Below are 17,787 nucleotides of genomic sequence, written 5' to 3'. Positions count from 1 at the left end.
ACTTCGTTTTTTTTAATGGGACACCCTGTATATTTTTACATTTTTGGATTCTCCTCGATTTCTTCTTTCTTTAAATATAAGGTTTTGTGATATTATACAGGGTAGGTTAAATGATAATTATGTTTTCTTATTAATTTCGTAGTAACATTCACCTCCTGTGTAGGCTTGTAGTAGTTTGACATAACAAACTCTATTTATGTTCAAATGATTTTTAATATAGTCTACTATTGTTAGGAAGTATTGGTATAGTTAAATTTTTCGTTTTAGTATACAGGGTTGGTCGAAACTAGAAATGAGTATTTTCTGAGTTTTCTTAAATGGAACACCCTGTATTTTAGTATTGTAATGAAATGTTGTTTTATGGTACATTTTAATTACTTAAGCACTTCCTATACCTAACTGCTTTAATTTGTGAGTTATTGGTGATTCAAGCAAAACATTAATTGCAACACAAAATATGTGAAATTGTATTAGGTTGGCCGTGAAAATATTCAATCACAAATAATTCTTTGGAAATAAATACATATTAATCTAGACTATTTAAAATTGCCAATAATGGTTGAACTGTCAAAATATTGGTGCGATTAACAATTGAATGGTGGGCTACAACAATGTTGTAAGTGACATATTGGGTCAAAGTGAGGTTTTAATACAATATTATTGTATATCCAAAGACCAATGCGAGCATCTTTCAATCTGGCTAAAAACATTTTGCCTTCCCCGAGTTTTTCGTACCGCAATGTTGGTATCCGTATGTTCATAAATAGCTTGTCAATATGTTTTTTTCATCTCCTGCATAATCTCAATTCTGTCGCTTACAACATTGTTGTAGCCCACCATTCAATTAAGCACAAATTAAAGCAGTTAGGTATAGGAAATGCTTAAGAAATAAAAAAGTACCATAAAATATCATTTCATTACAATACTAAAATATAGGGTGTTCCATTTAAGAAAACTCAGAAAATACTCATTCCGAGTTTAGACCCACCCTGTATACTAAAATTAAAAATTTAGCTATACTAATAATTGTTAACAATAGTAGACTATATTAAAAATCATTTGAACATAAATAGAGTTTATTATGTCAAACTACTACAATCCTACAGGGTGTAAATATTGCTACGAAATTAATAAGAAAACGTAATTATCTTTTAACCTACCCTGTATAATATTACAAAACATTATATTTTAAGAAAGAAGAAATCAAAGAGAATCCAAAAATGTCAAAATATACAGGGTGTCCCATTTAAAATAACGAAGTTATAAGCAACTTCCGGTATAACCGGAAGTACCAAGTAGATGAAAATATTTTCATTAAATAGATCAGTCTTCAAAACCGCATTATACCAATTTTCATAATTCAGTTACATTTAGTTCTCGAGATATTTCTAATAGGCCCTTTATCTGCCTCACTCTATATACATATGACAATAAAATTTAACTTACAGCTAGTAATCTTCACAGCATAACACTCAAAAATATTACTAATAATTAGATCATCAAACGAATGTATAACACCAGCTACTACAGGGTGTAACAAAAATACAGGTCATAAATTTTATCACATATTCTGGGACCAAAAATAGTTTGATTGAACCTAACTTACCTTAGTACAAATGTGCATATAAAAAAAGTTACAACCCTTTGAAGTTTCAAAATGAAAATCGATTTTTTTCAATATATCGAAAACTATTAAAGATTTTTTATTGAAAATGGACATATGGCATTCTTATGACGGTAGCATCTTAAGAAAAAATTATAGTGAAATTTGGACACCCTATAAAAATTTTATGGGGGTTTAGTTCCTTTAAACCCCCCAAACTTTTGTGTACGTTCCAATTAAATTATTATTGTAGTACCATTACTTAAACACAATATTTCTAAAACTTTTTTGGCTCTTAGTACTTTTTCGAAAAGTCAGTTTTTATCGAGATATTTTGAATATTTGTCAAATCCACCACATATTTGTATATGGTTAAGTACGATTATGGAGACTTGGTAATAATATGAAAATTTATGTATGATTTACATTTTTAGGTATATTTTAAACCGTATTAAAAAAGAAGCCATATCTCGATAAAAGGTGCCTTCTCGAAAAAATACAAAGAGGCAAAAAAGTTTTAAAAAAATTTTGTTTAACTAATGGTATCGCAGTAATAGTTTAATTGGAGCGTACACAAACATTTGGGGGGTTTAAAGGAACAAAACCCCCATAAAATATTTATGTAAACATATTAAAAAAGAAGCCGCAACTCGATAAAAACTGCCTTATCGAAAAAATACTAAGAGCCAAAAAAGTTTTAAAAATATAGAATTTAACTAATGGTATCACAATAATAATTTAATTGGAACGTACAGAAAAGTTTGGGGGGTTTAAGGGAACAAAACCCCCATAAAAATTTTATGGGGAGCAAAAATTTCACTATAATTTTTTGTTAAGATTCTCCTGTCATAAGAATGCGACTTATCCATTTTCAATAACAAATCTCTAATAGTTTTCGATATATTCGAAAAAATCGATTTTAATTTTGTAACTTCAAAGGGCTATAACTTTTTTTTTGTGCATATTTGTACAAAGGTAAGTTAGGTTCATTCGAACTATTTTGGGTCCCAGAATATGTGATTTAATTTATGACCTGTATTTTTGTTACACCCTGTATATTTTCATCGCAATAAATTGCGACGCCTCCATGTAGATTCGGTGGACGACAAAAATTGGATATCAACTTAAAGTTAGCAATTTTTAATATTTGTATTTGCGAATACGACAGCCAGTGCTCAAACAGACATAAAATTCGTTTACCTAAAAATTCTTCCAGAAATTCACTTAGTTCCTTAACACAGTTATTAATACTCTGGATATTTAAATTGATAATGAATAATGCCGTATTCCTTTTCACTTGTGTCTTTTAAGTCGATTTAGGAAGAGGACCTTTTAAAAATTCTCATTTCGTGGACTATTCGCGGTATGCAAGTACTTGGAAGGGAATTGAGAAACGATCGTGCGCGATTAGCGGAGAAATATTGCAACTTTCTTAAATAATTCATATTGTCAATTGAAATTGTCAAATTGACATACATTTCATATCTACTGTCATTGAAGAAGAAAAATTATATGTTGCTCCACAATATTGAAATGATATGCAATTATTATATAATGGTAAATTTAATTTACTACATACAATTGTTTACGTTTTAATAACATAACCTGAATCTTATTTTTTCTTATTATTTTTTTGGACTATGGCCTTGACAATTATCCAGTAACCAGGACGAATATAATTGGCCAATATAATTAAAAGTGCGAATAAAGTTGCAGAGCGTAGAAATAGGTGTCGTCTAACAATAAAACACTGAAAACGTTTGTTTTCTATACTTCCACAAAATTTATTACAACTATGTGACTACAGCTGTTTCGGCCGAGTGCCTTTCTCAAGTGATTTAGTTTACAATGGTTTGCCTATTTAAAGTCTTTAACTGAAGAGGTTGAGGAGTGGGGAGCTGTTTGTCTCGAGTTGGTCATTCAGAATTATATCTGTATTTTTCAATTTATTAATTTCCATAGATTCTAATAAAGATAACTTAAGGCCTTTATTTTGAATATGCAGAATTTGAAACTGTTCATTAAAAGAATGATTATGATCTAGAAGGTGAAGTGCGTATGTAGAAATGTCTGTTTTTCTATTGTTGAAAGCCCTTTTGTGTTCTGCTATCCGTTTGTCAAAAGTTCTGCCAGTTTGAGCGATGTAAGTTTTCGGACAGTCACCACAAGTTAGTTTGTAAACACCACTCTGTAGTTGTTTTCTCTTTCGGCTCTTATTGACATTTAATAATGCGTTAGTTAGATGGCTCTACTCGAGTTACTTGGGAACAAAAAAAGAATGAAGAAAATTGCTCTATGGGAAGCCGAGAAAATGCATTTTTTTTAATGCATACCGATTTTGAACTTTGAGATTACATTTTCTCCAACCTAATTTTTGATTGGAATTTTGCTATTTTTTTCAATTTTCACTCGTTATATCGATAGTTTTTATTATAATAATATATGTTATGAGTATTCTAAAGATATGAAAATAGGTGTGGAGAAAGAGGACAAAAATAAAAAGGTGATGGTTCAAAAATTATGATCCTATTGTTTATATCTTTGCCGTTAATACAGGTCAACTTTGACCGGTTATATCTCAGGAACCACTCATCACAATTAAAAGTTTTTTTTATTTTTAAAGAAGCTTCCTGCCGCTTTTTTCCAACACCGTTTTCATAATTTAATTTAATATTTCCCGAGATATTCTATTTGTTTATAAGCCAAAAAAATGTTTATAATTTTAAAATATTCCTGAGGCCGCTTAGATAGTCCAATTTCAATTCTATAAAGTACATTACATAGGTACAGTGTCTTTTTATACAAAAATCATAATTATTCTTATGTATCATCATTATTGTGGTTATTATAGCGACCGTAAATTTTTAATTAACAATTCTAAACAGTTGCTAAACTGTTCATTCAATTTCCATCGGCTTTTGGAATTATAATCTATACAAAAAGAGCTTTTATATTGCCAAGTTATTTAATTATTGATAAACAATTACTTATTTAAAATTTTAGTTGAAAATTAAAGATTATGCTGGAAAAACCCGCATTTTTCGGGGAAAATTTTCGTCGAAGTAAATCGGGAGAAACACGTCTCTATGCAGAATTTAATCACGGTGAATTTTTATTTGGGTGTTTTTGGTGTAAAGTTAAAATCTTTGGAGTTATAGAGCAAAAATTGAAAAAAACACGATTTTCGGGCGCCATTTTGTTTATAAAAAAGTAGCACACTAATCTGCGGACTTTGCATACCTATATTATTAATATATACAGTCATAAGAGTCGTTTCCAGCACTAAAATTGCTGGTAAATAACTTTTTCTTGTATTTTGCTAATTAGCCCAGAGTAATATCTGGGCAGAAGATAAAATCAGAAGATTTCCGTAAGTAGCGAAATTAATGCACATATTTCCAGTGGTACATACTATGGTAATAAAAGATTGATGACATCGAAATTATTAGATGAAAGAACCAAAATGGCTATCTACAGAACATTGATTAGACCCGTAGTAACCTATGGTTGTGAAACATGGATAACGACGAAAAAAGATGTAGCCCAACTCATAGTACGTTCTTTAACGGTAAAATATTGCAAAACCTCTAAATTTTAAAGAACCGCTTGGATTGACATGAAATTTGGCATACACATTACTAACAAGTCAAACAAAAAAAGTGATATTGTTCCCATATATGCTTTTGCCCCGGGGGTGGTTTTCACCCCCTCTTGGGGATGAAAAGATATTCGTCCAAAGTAAGTCCGGAAATGGATAAACTGACTAATTTTAAGTAACTTTTGTTCTATAGAGTTTTTTCACTGAGTCAATATTTCTCAAGTTATTTGCCAGTGAATATGTTCATTTTTCCAACAAAATAACCACGCTTTTAGACGGTTTTTCGCAAATAACTCAAATAGTAAGTATTTTGTCGAAAAAACATTCTTAGCAAAAATATAGCCTTTAAAAAATTTAAAACAATGGTGTATATATCACGTCTCTATACCTAGTAGAAGCAGAGTTATAGCTAATTAAAAATAGGTTCATATTCGCCAAATTCCAAATGGAATACTTTAACGTGAAATAACCAAAAATGAAGCACATTTCGGGGAAAACTCATTACAAATTATTTAAATTGTTTAAAAGAAGCTTCATTTTTGTTTTATTAAAAAATTTCTAGCATCAAAAGTAAACAAGTTACGCTCAAAATAAAGTTAGTCTCTTTTTTTTTTGGCAAAAAAATCGGAAAAATCACCCCCTAATTAGTATCTCAAATGAACTTAATCGTTACGACTTCACAAGTTTCTTGACTCGTGTATGTATTGTTTATATGATCTGTAAGTTTCATCGGTTCAAAGTCCTTATTTTTGAAAGGGCTGTAGTTAAAAGGGGTTGAACGAGTCACTGAACACGAATGTATGCAAATTTAGAAACACCAAATCTTAATCAATTTTTGTCTAACGGAAAAACAAAAAAATACATGATATTCAGAAAAGCAATGCTGACTTTTTTGGTTTTCGAGATTTTTGGTATCTCTAACAATTATTAAGTAAGTTTAAGTAAAAAAAAACATATTTTTCAAAATTAAAATTTTTAAAAATTTTATTTTAAAACCAAATTTTTTCAAAAATAAGCACTTTGAATCGATGACACTTACAGATCATATAAACACAATATAAGTAAAATAATTTGTGGAGCGGTAACGATTAAATTCATTTAAGTTGCTAATTAGGGGGTGGTGTTCCCGATTTTTTTGCTAAAACAAAAGGGACCAACTTTATTTTGAGCGTAACTTGCTTAAATTTAATGCTAGAAACTTTTTATGAAAACAGAAATAAACCCTTTTTTCTACAACCGTGTTAAAAATGCAATTTTTAGCACTCCATGCGAGCGTTAAAAATGCTATTTTAAGGCACTAGTTCTTTAAAAAATTTAAGGCACTGCAGTTCGTATTGACCGTATACGCTGTGAGCTCGTACGTAGAGGGGATATTTACAAATTCGCGAGCGCCAGTAGTGGCAAATCTGTAAACGTTTACCGGAAATTTGACATACATGTCAAAGTGATTAATTTAAAATTAAAATTAAAAACATTAATTATAAAAAATATTAGTTGGTCAAAGCTGTGGTATATATTTTTAACTTAACCCTGCTGTCCTGTTCGGGTCTATTTGACCCAAAAAATAATTTATTTCTTATTTTACAAATTATTACGCGGCGTAACGATTTGGTGTTTCGTGACTTTATTACCTAATATGAGGTCTTTCAATTGCATATGAGATAAACAATCAACTTCCTGATTTTTTTGATAAAAATGAAATTGTTACCTATGGTACGTTCGGGTCAATGTGACCCGAGTATTTAAACCGTTAAAAATTACTTGTGTATGTGTGTTTAGTTGGCAGTATTCTATATTAGCAGTACCTGTGTGTTTGTCAGCCGCATACGTCTGTAAATAAAAACAGGTTACTGCAAGCTAAAACTTGTAAAATCAACTGTAGTGTAGCTGGACGATGTTGCAAACCAAATTATAAATATGACCAACATGGACAGACAGCATGTATTTGGAACCAACTGGAAAGACATAAATAAAGTTGGTTTCCAAGCATACATTGGTTTTTTATTTTTAGCTCGAGTTTATAAGTCCCATGGTGAATCAACTAAAAGTTTATGGAATGAAGAAACGGGTCGTACTATATTTAGATCAACAATGTCGCTTGATCTATTTACAGAAAGTTTGCCAGTAATACGTTTTGATAACAAAACTACTAGACAGGATAGAAGACGTTTTGATAAACTTGCGGCAATACGTGAAATTTATGAAACATGGGTAGAAAATGTAAACAGAACTTTTAACCCTGATAAAAATGTTACCGTCGATAAGCAACTAGTTGCCTTTAGAGGCAACCGCTCTCCCTTCAAATGGTATATTCCAGCAAGCCAGCGAAATATGGCACAAAACTTTAGGGTTTATGTAATTATGAACAGTAAAACTTCTTATGCTCTAAAATTGAAGATCTATACAGAAATGCGTGTGATGTGTGACTTGAGTAGTGATTTGAAATGCCACAATATTACGTGTATAATAACTTTTTTTCATCGTAAAATTTGGGAAAATTTCTTCTAAAACAAAGTAGATACAACGCCTGGGATTATAAGTAAAATAAACCGGAGCTTTCAGCAAAAATCGCGAATAGAGAAGTTCATAGCTCGTCTTTTTTGCTTCATGCAAGATTTGACAATATTCCCAAAAATAATAAAAATGTTGTTCTTATGAGTACTTTGCATCATGAATCGAGGCATCATGCATCATTTTCATCAAATGAAAAAGCCCCAAATTATTTTAGATTACAATTCCAATAAGGGAGCAATGGATACTCTAGATTAGCTTGTTGGCACGTATATATGTGAGAAGAGATAAATCGCTGGCCAATGATTGTTTTTTATAATCTACTGGACATTTCTGCCTACAACGCGTTCGTATTATGGGCATCAATAAATATCCAATGGAATACCAATCAATTGGGAAAACGGCGAATTTTTCTTGAGGAATTGGGAAAAAACTAATGAATCTAGTCATCATTTCCAGAAAAAATATACCAATAACTAAAGGCTCTTACGAACTGGCAAAAAGGACACGAGAATGAACAAGTAGACAAGATGGAAATGCTAGTGAACCGTCTATTAAATCTAACTCCGCTTGCTAAACGAACACGCTGTAAACTTGCCGTAAAAACGATGACAAGACAAATTGTTATATTGGATTACATCACAAACATATTTGTAAAATCCATTCTTTTTATTAATGTCCCAGTTGTAAACTGAATTAAATTTTTGTAGATATTTGTTACTAGGCTTTTTTGAAAGAAAAAATGTCTTTTGTTTTTGTTAAGAAGGTTTAAGTTACATTAATAACATAATTTTTGTTTAGTTAACCATAATTTATTGTTAGTAAAGTTTTATTTATCACCATTAGCTTATTTTATTTCGATTAAGGAGCGTAAACCATAGTTGGGTCATATTGACCCGAACAGTACATTTGTGTAGTTGACTCGAACGGGACAGCAGGGTTAAATATACTTACGTTTTAAATACTGAATTTAAGTTTTTTTAATGTTCCGTAATATGTAATTATAAATTAATCTTAGCGCCATCTACACGATAATTGTGAAAGTATCCGAAGTAAGAAATTCATATTTTATCAATAGAACGTCAAAATGATTAGCAAAATCTTAAAAAAATCGACTACAATTTAATTACTTTTTTGCGTTGTAAATATTAAGCGATAACAATTAAATAATAAATTTAAAAATTACCGGTGAAAGTTGAATTAGTAACCGCTAGGAGCGACACCAGCGAAGCTCAGAGCGTATTGGCGGTGTGCAAGTACTTGGAAGGGGAAACGAGAAACGATTCTGCGCGAGTCGCGGAGAAATATTGCAACTATCTTAAATAATTTATATTGTTAATTGAAATTGTCAAATTGACGTATATTTCATACCTTCTGTCAATGAAGCAGAAAAATTATATATTGCTCCACAATATTGATATGATATGCAATTATTATATAAAGGTAAATTTAATTAATTTTATTTTGCTTGCAGTACTGCATTTTAATAACTAATTTTATTTACTACATACAATTGTTGACGTTTTCATAACATAACCTGAATCTTATTTTTTCTTCTTATTATTTTTTTGGACTATGGCCTTGACAATTATCCAGTAACCAGGACTAATATAATTGGCCAATATAATTAAAAGTGCGAATTTTAGTATAGAGCGTAGAAATAGGGGTCGCTTTGCCGAACTTGCACGGTCCCAATAGACAATTTTGATGTAATGTCAAAAAAATATAAAAATGGAATGTCAGTCAAGTTCAAGTAAAAGTTTTTGTAGATATTGTCCTGTAATTACGTTTGTAGAAAAAATATTGTATGATATGCGTGTAAAAAAGTACATTTTTAAGGCACTCATGTGAATTGCCGAACTCGCTTCGCTCATTCCGCAAACTTTCACATGCGTGCCTTAAACGTGTACTTTTAACACTTATATCATAAATAACTATTTAAACAGTTAAAAAAGTTATAATGGGTTTTCCAAAAAAGTGCTTAATTTTTTGGATATTTCACTTCGAAATATTCTATTTGAAATTTGGTGAATACGAATCTATTTTTCATTGCCTGTAACTCTGGTTCTACGAGGTCCAGAGACCTAACGCGTACACCATTTTTTTTTACTTTTTTACAGGCTATATTTTTGCTAAGAACATTTTTTTCGACAAAATACTTACTTTTTGAGTTATTTGTGAAAAACCGTTTAAAAATGTAGTTATTTTATTGAAAAATGAACATATTCACTCGCAAATAACTCGAAAAGTGTTGACTTGGCGAAAAAAACTCTATAGAACAAAAGTTACTTAAAATTAGCCAGTTTATCCATTTCCGGACTTATTTTGGACATACATTTTTTCATCCCCAAGAAGGGGCGAAAGTCACCCTCATGGCAAAATCACACATCGGCACAATATCACTTTTTTTCTTTGACATGTAAGCTATGCGTATGCCAAATTTCATGTCAATCCAAGCGGTCCTTTAAAATTTAGAGGAAAAACCGTGAAAGAATGTACTATCAGGACATTCGAGAGAAAAATACTAAGAAAAGTATATGACCCATTGAAAAAGGAAGACAACACATGGAAAATCAGGAGAAACGATGAGGTTAATCAACTGAATAAAGGTTGTGATATAGGAAGAGTTGTGAAAAGTCAAAGACTGCCATGTCTGGGATATGTCCAGAAACAAGAAGTTGCAAAAACAACAAAGAAGATATTAACAACAGAAGCCAAAAAAAGGGAAGGGCCAGAAAGAAATGATTGGATGACATGGAACGCGATCTGAAAACCATGAACATAAGACAATGGAGAACAAGGGCACACGAGAGATTTGAATGGAAGGTCATAGCCAGACAGCCAAAGACCCATCCAGGGTTATGATGCCAAAAAAAAAGAAAAAGAGTAAAAATAACATACAAGTTCTGTATGCAATATTCTTTACTTACTTTCACTTGTGTCTTTTTTTCAGGACTCTCACAATTTTTGTCTATTTCCCCTATTTCAGCAAGTAAGTATCTAATTCGAACAGCGCTAGTTGACAGAAGCTTTTCTAAATCTTGCTGCAACATGTCTAGATCCACCATCGAAATACCATCTTCTCCAGACTTTGCCAAAACTGAAATACAAAAAATTATTTTTCATTTCTTTATGTTTTAACTGTTTTTGTTTTGTATGTTCACAGATACATACAGTACGTAAACCGTTCTGCTGGACATAGGAAATATACATTGAGATAATTGTGGCAACTGCGCTCTCTCGATGACAATATGGTTGTTAGCATTAACCTCAAAATTGACAATTCATTTCGGCTGACACAAGTACGTCAAAACATGACAACGTAGTAGCTAAATATTTTTGACCTAAGGGAATAGGAAAACAGTGCCTGTTTAATTTTGAAATTAGTTTAAATAGTGCGGCAGATTCGTGCAAATATTATAAGAATTGCACATTTAATGATACAAGCATATAATTTGGTGCACATATACTGCACATATAAAGGTTCAAATTTAAAAATGAGGCCATCTCAGATTTTGCCTTTTACAAAAATGGCGGTCATTCAAAATGGGCGACTATACATATGTGACTAATAGCACGATATCTTTTGAATTAAAAGTCCGATTTTAACCAAATTTGGTACATAGGTTCTTTTTGTGATTTACAAGATCGATGTCGTGAACTGGAAGAATCGGTTTACCAGAAGTTGTATTTTTTCTGGTTTTTTATGTAAAACTATTTTATATTATGTAAATAATTTATGTTTAATTTTTTCACCCTGTATATATTAATTTTTTAAAATGGTAATACCACCATTGAAAAGATCGTAAGAATATGTTTTAGGAAATATTTTGAACTTTTTAGTTATGTTAATTACCATTTAATAAATGCATAACGTATCTTCACATGTACCTATTTGTGGCAGATTCGTGCAAATATTATAAGAATTATTGTGCATTTAATGGTAGAAGCATATAATTTGGACCACATATACTACACATACAAAAGTTCAAATTTAGATATGAGACCATCTCAGATTTTGCCTTTTACAAAAATGGCGAGCATTCAAAATGGCGGCTACACATATGTGAATAATAGCACGATAACTTTTGAACGAAAAGTCCGATTTAAGCCAAATTTGGCATCAAGTTTTTTTTTATGAATAAGATCGAGGTCTTGAACCGAAAGAATAGGTTTACCAGAAGCTGTGTTTTTACTGTTTTTTATGTAAAAATATGTTTTTCTTTTCAATTCTTTCGCCCTGTATACATTAAGTTTTCAAAAAGGTAATACCGCCATTGAAGAGAGTGTAAAAATATTTTTTAGGAAAGATTTTGAAATTTTTAGTTATGTTAGTTACCATTTAATAAATGCATATCGTATCTTCACATGTACCTATGTGCGGCAAATTCATTTTGAATGCCCGCCATTTTTGTATAAGATAAAATCTGAGATGGCCTCATAAATATCTAAATTTGAATCTTTGTATGTGTAGTGTGTGTGTGGTCCATATTATATGCTTTTACCATTAAATGCACAATAATTCTTATATTATTTTCACGAATCTGCCGCACATAGGTTCATAGGTAGGTACATTAGGTACATAGGTTCATAGGTACAAATAACATAACTAAAGGGTTCAAAATATTTCCTAAAAAATACTTTTACACTCTTTTCAACGCCGATATTAACTTTCTGAAAAATTAATACCTACAGGGTGAAAGAATTAGTAAAAAAACAAAATGTTTTTACATAAAAATCAGGAAAAACACAACTTCCTGTAAATCGATTCTTCTGGTTCAAGACCTTGGTCTTACACATCAAAAACATAACCTATATACCAAATTTGGTTGACGTCAGACTTTTCGTTCAAAAGTTATCGTGCTATTAGTCACATATGTACAGTCGCCATTTTGAATGCCCGCCATTTTTGTAACAGGTAAAATCTGAGATGGAGTTATATCTAAATTTGAACCTTGACGGGTGTAGTATACGTGGTCCAAATTATGTGCTTCTACCATTAAATGCACAATAATTCTTATAATATTTGCACGAATCTGCCACACATAGGTACATGTGAAGATACGTTATGCATTTATTAAATGGTAATTAACATAACTAAAAAGTTCAAAATATTTTTTACAACATATTTTTATGCTCTTTTTAATTGCGGTATTACCATTTTGAAAAATTAATATATACAGAGGGAAAAAATTGAAAAAAAAATATATTTTTACATAAACAACCAGTAAAAGCACAACTTCTGGTAAACCGATTCTTCTGTTGAACCATATCCATCTGTAAATCAAAAAGAGAACCTATATACCAAATTTGGTTGAAATCGGACTTTTCGTTCAAAAGTTATGGTACTATTAAACACATATGTATAGGGGCCATTTTGAATGCCCGCCATTTTTGTAGAAGGCAAAATCTGAGATGGCCTCATATCTTAATTTGAACCTTTATATATGAACCTACTACAGACTCTCTAATTTACTCTGCCATTGGTACAATTAAACCAAACACTCCTTTTAATTCATAGTAAATCAAATTTTCCACAGCACAGTTGAACTTACTTCAATTAGAATAGGAACATGTATAGATGGCTGCATAGATTCTGGCTATTTCTCATTATAAAAATCATTTCATACTTCACGTTCATCTTACACATTCAAGGTACTTACTTAAATGTAATTATAGCCACAACTTTGTTGATGTTTGTTATTACTATGTAAATTTTCATTAAATATTTTACTAACAATTAGTTGGCTGTCGTAATACAGGGTAAATTCCACGTCACGTTGTCCATCTGTCTTTTGACACCTTTCAGAAACATCACTCATTTTGCATTCAGTTGCCATTAAGTCATTGAAATGTGATCAACTCAATTTGGATCCCACGTGTTGGGAAACCTGTATACCTTACCTTAGGGCATTATCCTGTTTGCCATGTGACCATCACAGGCCTTTTTATCGAAGTATGCACTTTTAAGGCATCTATATTTTATGTAAAGGGTTTTTACCCAGATATTTTTCTTTTGTGGCTCAGCTAGCATCCAGTTTGTAAGTATAACCAACTTGCTCTAACCTTTGTCAAAATTTAAATAATAACTTTATATTCATTAAATCGGTTATACTTATTTTTAGATCGAACACTGATGATGATTTTTTATAAAAATCGAAAACGTTTTGTTGTGATGTAGCCCTTTTAAGGGATTTTTAATAAAAAAATTTTATACCTTTTACAAAGGATTTCTTTCCAATTTTGTGATTGATGGTATACAGCCAACTACAGGAAAACTTTTTCTTTTCCTTGTGGATTTTATATGTGTAGTATACTAGTATATGTGGTCCAAATTATATGCTTGTATCATTAAATGTGCAATTGTATCGCATATCGGCCGCACTAAAAAAAATATTTTAAAAATTAAAGTGAAATTATTAACTCATTAATCATAAACTTTGCTTTTGATTCATTTATGGACAGTCTTGGACTCTTCGCGCATGCGAGCACCAAAAAATTGATGCCTTTGAGATGTGGTGCTGGAAAAGAATGTTGCGCATACCTTGGACAGCTCATAGGACAAACGTTTCCATTCTAAACCAACTCAACATTAAAAAAAGGCTGTCCACAATATGTCTGCAACGAATTCTGCAATTCTTTGGTCACGTGATTCGCAGAGGTGACGACAGTTTGGAGAGATTAATTGTTTATGGAAACGTTCCGGGGAGAAGATCAAGAGGACGATCACCAACTAGACGGTCTGACCAAATAAAGCATTCAGCTGGAAACTCATTCTGCGAAGCTCTTAGAGCAGCTGAAGACAGAGACCAATGGAGAAACATTGTTAGAAATATTGGAAGAAATCACGATCCTCAGTAATGGCGAAACGACAGGAGAGAGAGTTGGACAGTCTTGCTTCCAAACTCACTCATTCTATTCTTTCTAACAGCTTTATTGCACCCACAGATATATAATACACTAGATTGCGCGCTGTTATCTTAAAATGGGTGACGTATCCCCAGATTAAGAGACTGGGCCGATATCAAGCACAAAATGTCTGTACTCCGTTAATGCTGTAACGAATAGTCACTATACATTACAGTACATTAGGTTCAATTTTAAATTATATCCAAAGTTTAAAGGTACTTTACTAAATGATAAATCTGATTAAATCCGAAATATCTAACGAATAGTGCATTATGTTAATATTAATTATTGGTAATATGTACGAATATTTAACAATTAGATACTTTATACTATTCTACTATTAACTTATTAAAAAAATAACATTGGCTTTTATATTTTTAAAAATCTATAGATATCTACCCAGTTGTTCTTATTTGCTATATATTTCTTTGCATAAATTTACTTTAGAGATGTATTAATATCTAATAAACGCAATATTGATTAAATTAAAAATAAATAAAAAAATATGAAAAAAGAATGTGTGTGTACTTTGTACGCACGTAAGAAGTTATACTTCTATTATATGATTTAAACGAAATTAATATACTTTTTATTTATATTTTGTTTAAATATTAAACTAATTTATACTTACTACTTCTCAAACATTTTTATTAGAACAGTGCCAAAAATTAAAATAATAAAAGAATAAAACACACACAAACACATTAAACAAGCCACAAATGATGTCTGAACATTAATTGTCGAAAATTTTTTTAACTAAATACGTATTTTCTGAAAATACAATTATATAATAAATATACTTACAATCATAAAATGTATTAAAAAAAAACAAAAAAGAAAGTATCTCTTGGGACTCGAACCAGCGCTGATAAGCGCGGTTGGTATTGGAATTCATTCGCCTTCAACGCTTAGCCACGGACACTATGTGTCATTATTTACGAAGATCGACTATCTAAACGGATTAAACTTGTGATATTTTGATATTTTGAAAATCGATCAAATTATTTTAATTTTGAATTGAAATGATTTAGAATTGAAAAAATACAACAAAACATAGAGTAAGAAAACAATATATTAGGTGAATATTGATAGAAATTTTGATGGTAATCAAATTATATAAATAAAAGTATTACATACTATATATTTTGGCAGATCAAATAGGTAGGTTTACATCCATGATACAATAACAATTATTACGTACCTGTTACTTTTAAAAACTATTTAAAAGTCACTACAATATTATAAACTTTTTTGTTTCTGTCCTCACAACAATAAAACTAATATATTATACATTTGTTTACCTTTACCTTTACCTCCAAACCACAGCTGTCCTACAGCTGCCATATCGGATAATTTTTGACATGTCATTTGAACATCCAATCAGAACAAAGTTATAATGCGCATGCGCCGGGCTGATAGGTTTTAACATATAAAAAATCACCCTCTATCGCCGGTAAAGAAGTATAACTTCAAAAAATTTTTAAGAAACGCTTTTCTTTAGTTACGAGTGACTAAAATTAAAAATATTATAAAAAAATCAACTAAAAAGCAAAAAATAAAAAAAAAAAAATTGAAAAAATCTAACACATTCGTCAAAGAAAAGCGTGGCGCGTGTTCATCGAATAAACGGTTTTCGCCCCACGCTTTTCTTTAACAAATGTGTTAGATTTTTTCAATTTTTTTTTTATTTTTTGCTTTTTAGTTGATTTTTTTATAATATTTTTAATTTTAGTCACTCGTAACTAAAGAAAAGCGTTTCTTAAATTTTTTTTTCATATTTTTTTATTTTTTACTTTTTAGTCTTACACTTTTTAAACATTAAAATATATCGTCATGTTTATTAAAATATGTATAAAACATATGATGTACTAACATGAAAAGTAGTTGAAATCGGCAAAAAATTTGAAACTTTATTGTTTATTAATGAAGCATAACGTAAAAAATTAACGTAAAAAGTGAAATTATGTATTGTTTATATCAGTGGTCGCCAACCTGTCGATCGCGAGCTACCGGTAGCTCGCGGAGGCAATTCTGGTAGCTCTCACAACGATTTTAATTTAAAAAATACAAACTGCAAAAGTCAGAGAAGCTTCCGAAAATTCCACAAAAAAATCTAATTGTCATAATATTAAACATAAACAGCGGCAACGTTGCGGTGAGTGATCTGTCGCTGACGCCATCAAGCTAGAATCGGCTATTTATAGAACCGACCTGCCGGACCAGCGCGTTAGTGTTAGAGAACGATCTGGATTGCTTTGAACGGGATAAATACGCACGGCGCGGCGACATTGCGCTTAGTTTAAAACTGAACGCGTAACCAACGTCCAGCGGTTGGGTTAGTAGAGAACAACAAAAATAATATTATGGCAAGCAGTTGTAAGAAGGTAGACATACCACTTTCATTCGAAATGGGAAGAACAATACTTTTTTACAGAAGTTAAAGATAAAAATGTGTTTGTTATGTAATACTTCGGTCTCCATTGCTAAAAAAGGAAATATTGAGAGACATCATAAAACTGTACATTCTAATTTTGAAAAATCATTCCCACTACATTCTGCCGCCAGAAAGGAGAAATTGAAACAGTTTGGACAACAATCAATATTTTTAAGAACAGTCGACAAAAATAAGGCTGCAACTGAAGCATCGTACCGTGTGTCCCAGATAATTGCACAAAAAAAGAAACCTTATGAAGACGGGGAAATGATAAAACAGGCGTTTTTAGGAGCTGCTGATTCGTTATTTGCCAACTTTAGAAATAAAGACGAGATAGTTTCAGCTATAAAATCTATGCAACTTTCTGCTAATACAGTGATGAGACGTGTAGAAGTAATGAGCAATGATATTTTTTTACAGTTAAGAACTGACTTAGATAACTGTGTTTATTTTTCACTTCAACTGGATGAATCAACAGATGTCGTTGACACTGCCCAGATGGCCGTGTTCGTCAGGATGGTTTTTAGTGATTTTACGATTAAGGAAGATCTTTTGAAGTTCATTCCCCACTGAAAGGACACACTACTGGACAGGAGTTGTTTTTTCATTTAAAAAATATTATTTCTTCCGAGAAAATTCCAATATCGAAAATGGTAGGCTTGACAACCGATGGCGCTCCAGCTATGGTGGGTTGTGATAAGGGTCTGGTGGCGTTATGTCGTAAAGATGAAA

The 17,787-nt window shown here is 31.2% G+C and overlaps 1 protein-coding gene across 1 annotated transcript in view; it reads right to left on the bottom strand.

Moving 5' to 3' along the window:
* Positions 1–17,787, bottom strand: part of LOC126892318 (transcriptional adapter 3-B) — a 123,809-nt gene that overhangs the window by 83,301 nt on the left and 22,721 nt on the right. Inside the window, exon 2 of the mRNA XM_050661816.1 lies at positions 10,643–10,812. Within this exon, the coding sequence (XP_050517773.1) occupies positions 10,643–10,812 (170 nt within the window). The remainder of the gene's footprint in view (positions 1–10,642; positions 10,813–17,787) is intronic.

The sequence above is a fragment of the Diabrotica virgifera genome, chromosome 9 (genome assembly GCF_917563875.1).
Source record: "Diabrotica virgifera virgifera chromosome 9, PGI_DIABVI_V3a".
NCBI lineage: Eukaryota > Metazoa > Arthropoda > Insecta > Coleoptera > Chrysomelidae > Diabrotica > Diabrotica virgifera.
This window is presented reverse-complemented; position numbering and strand designations above follow the sequence as displayed.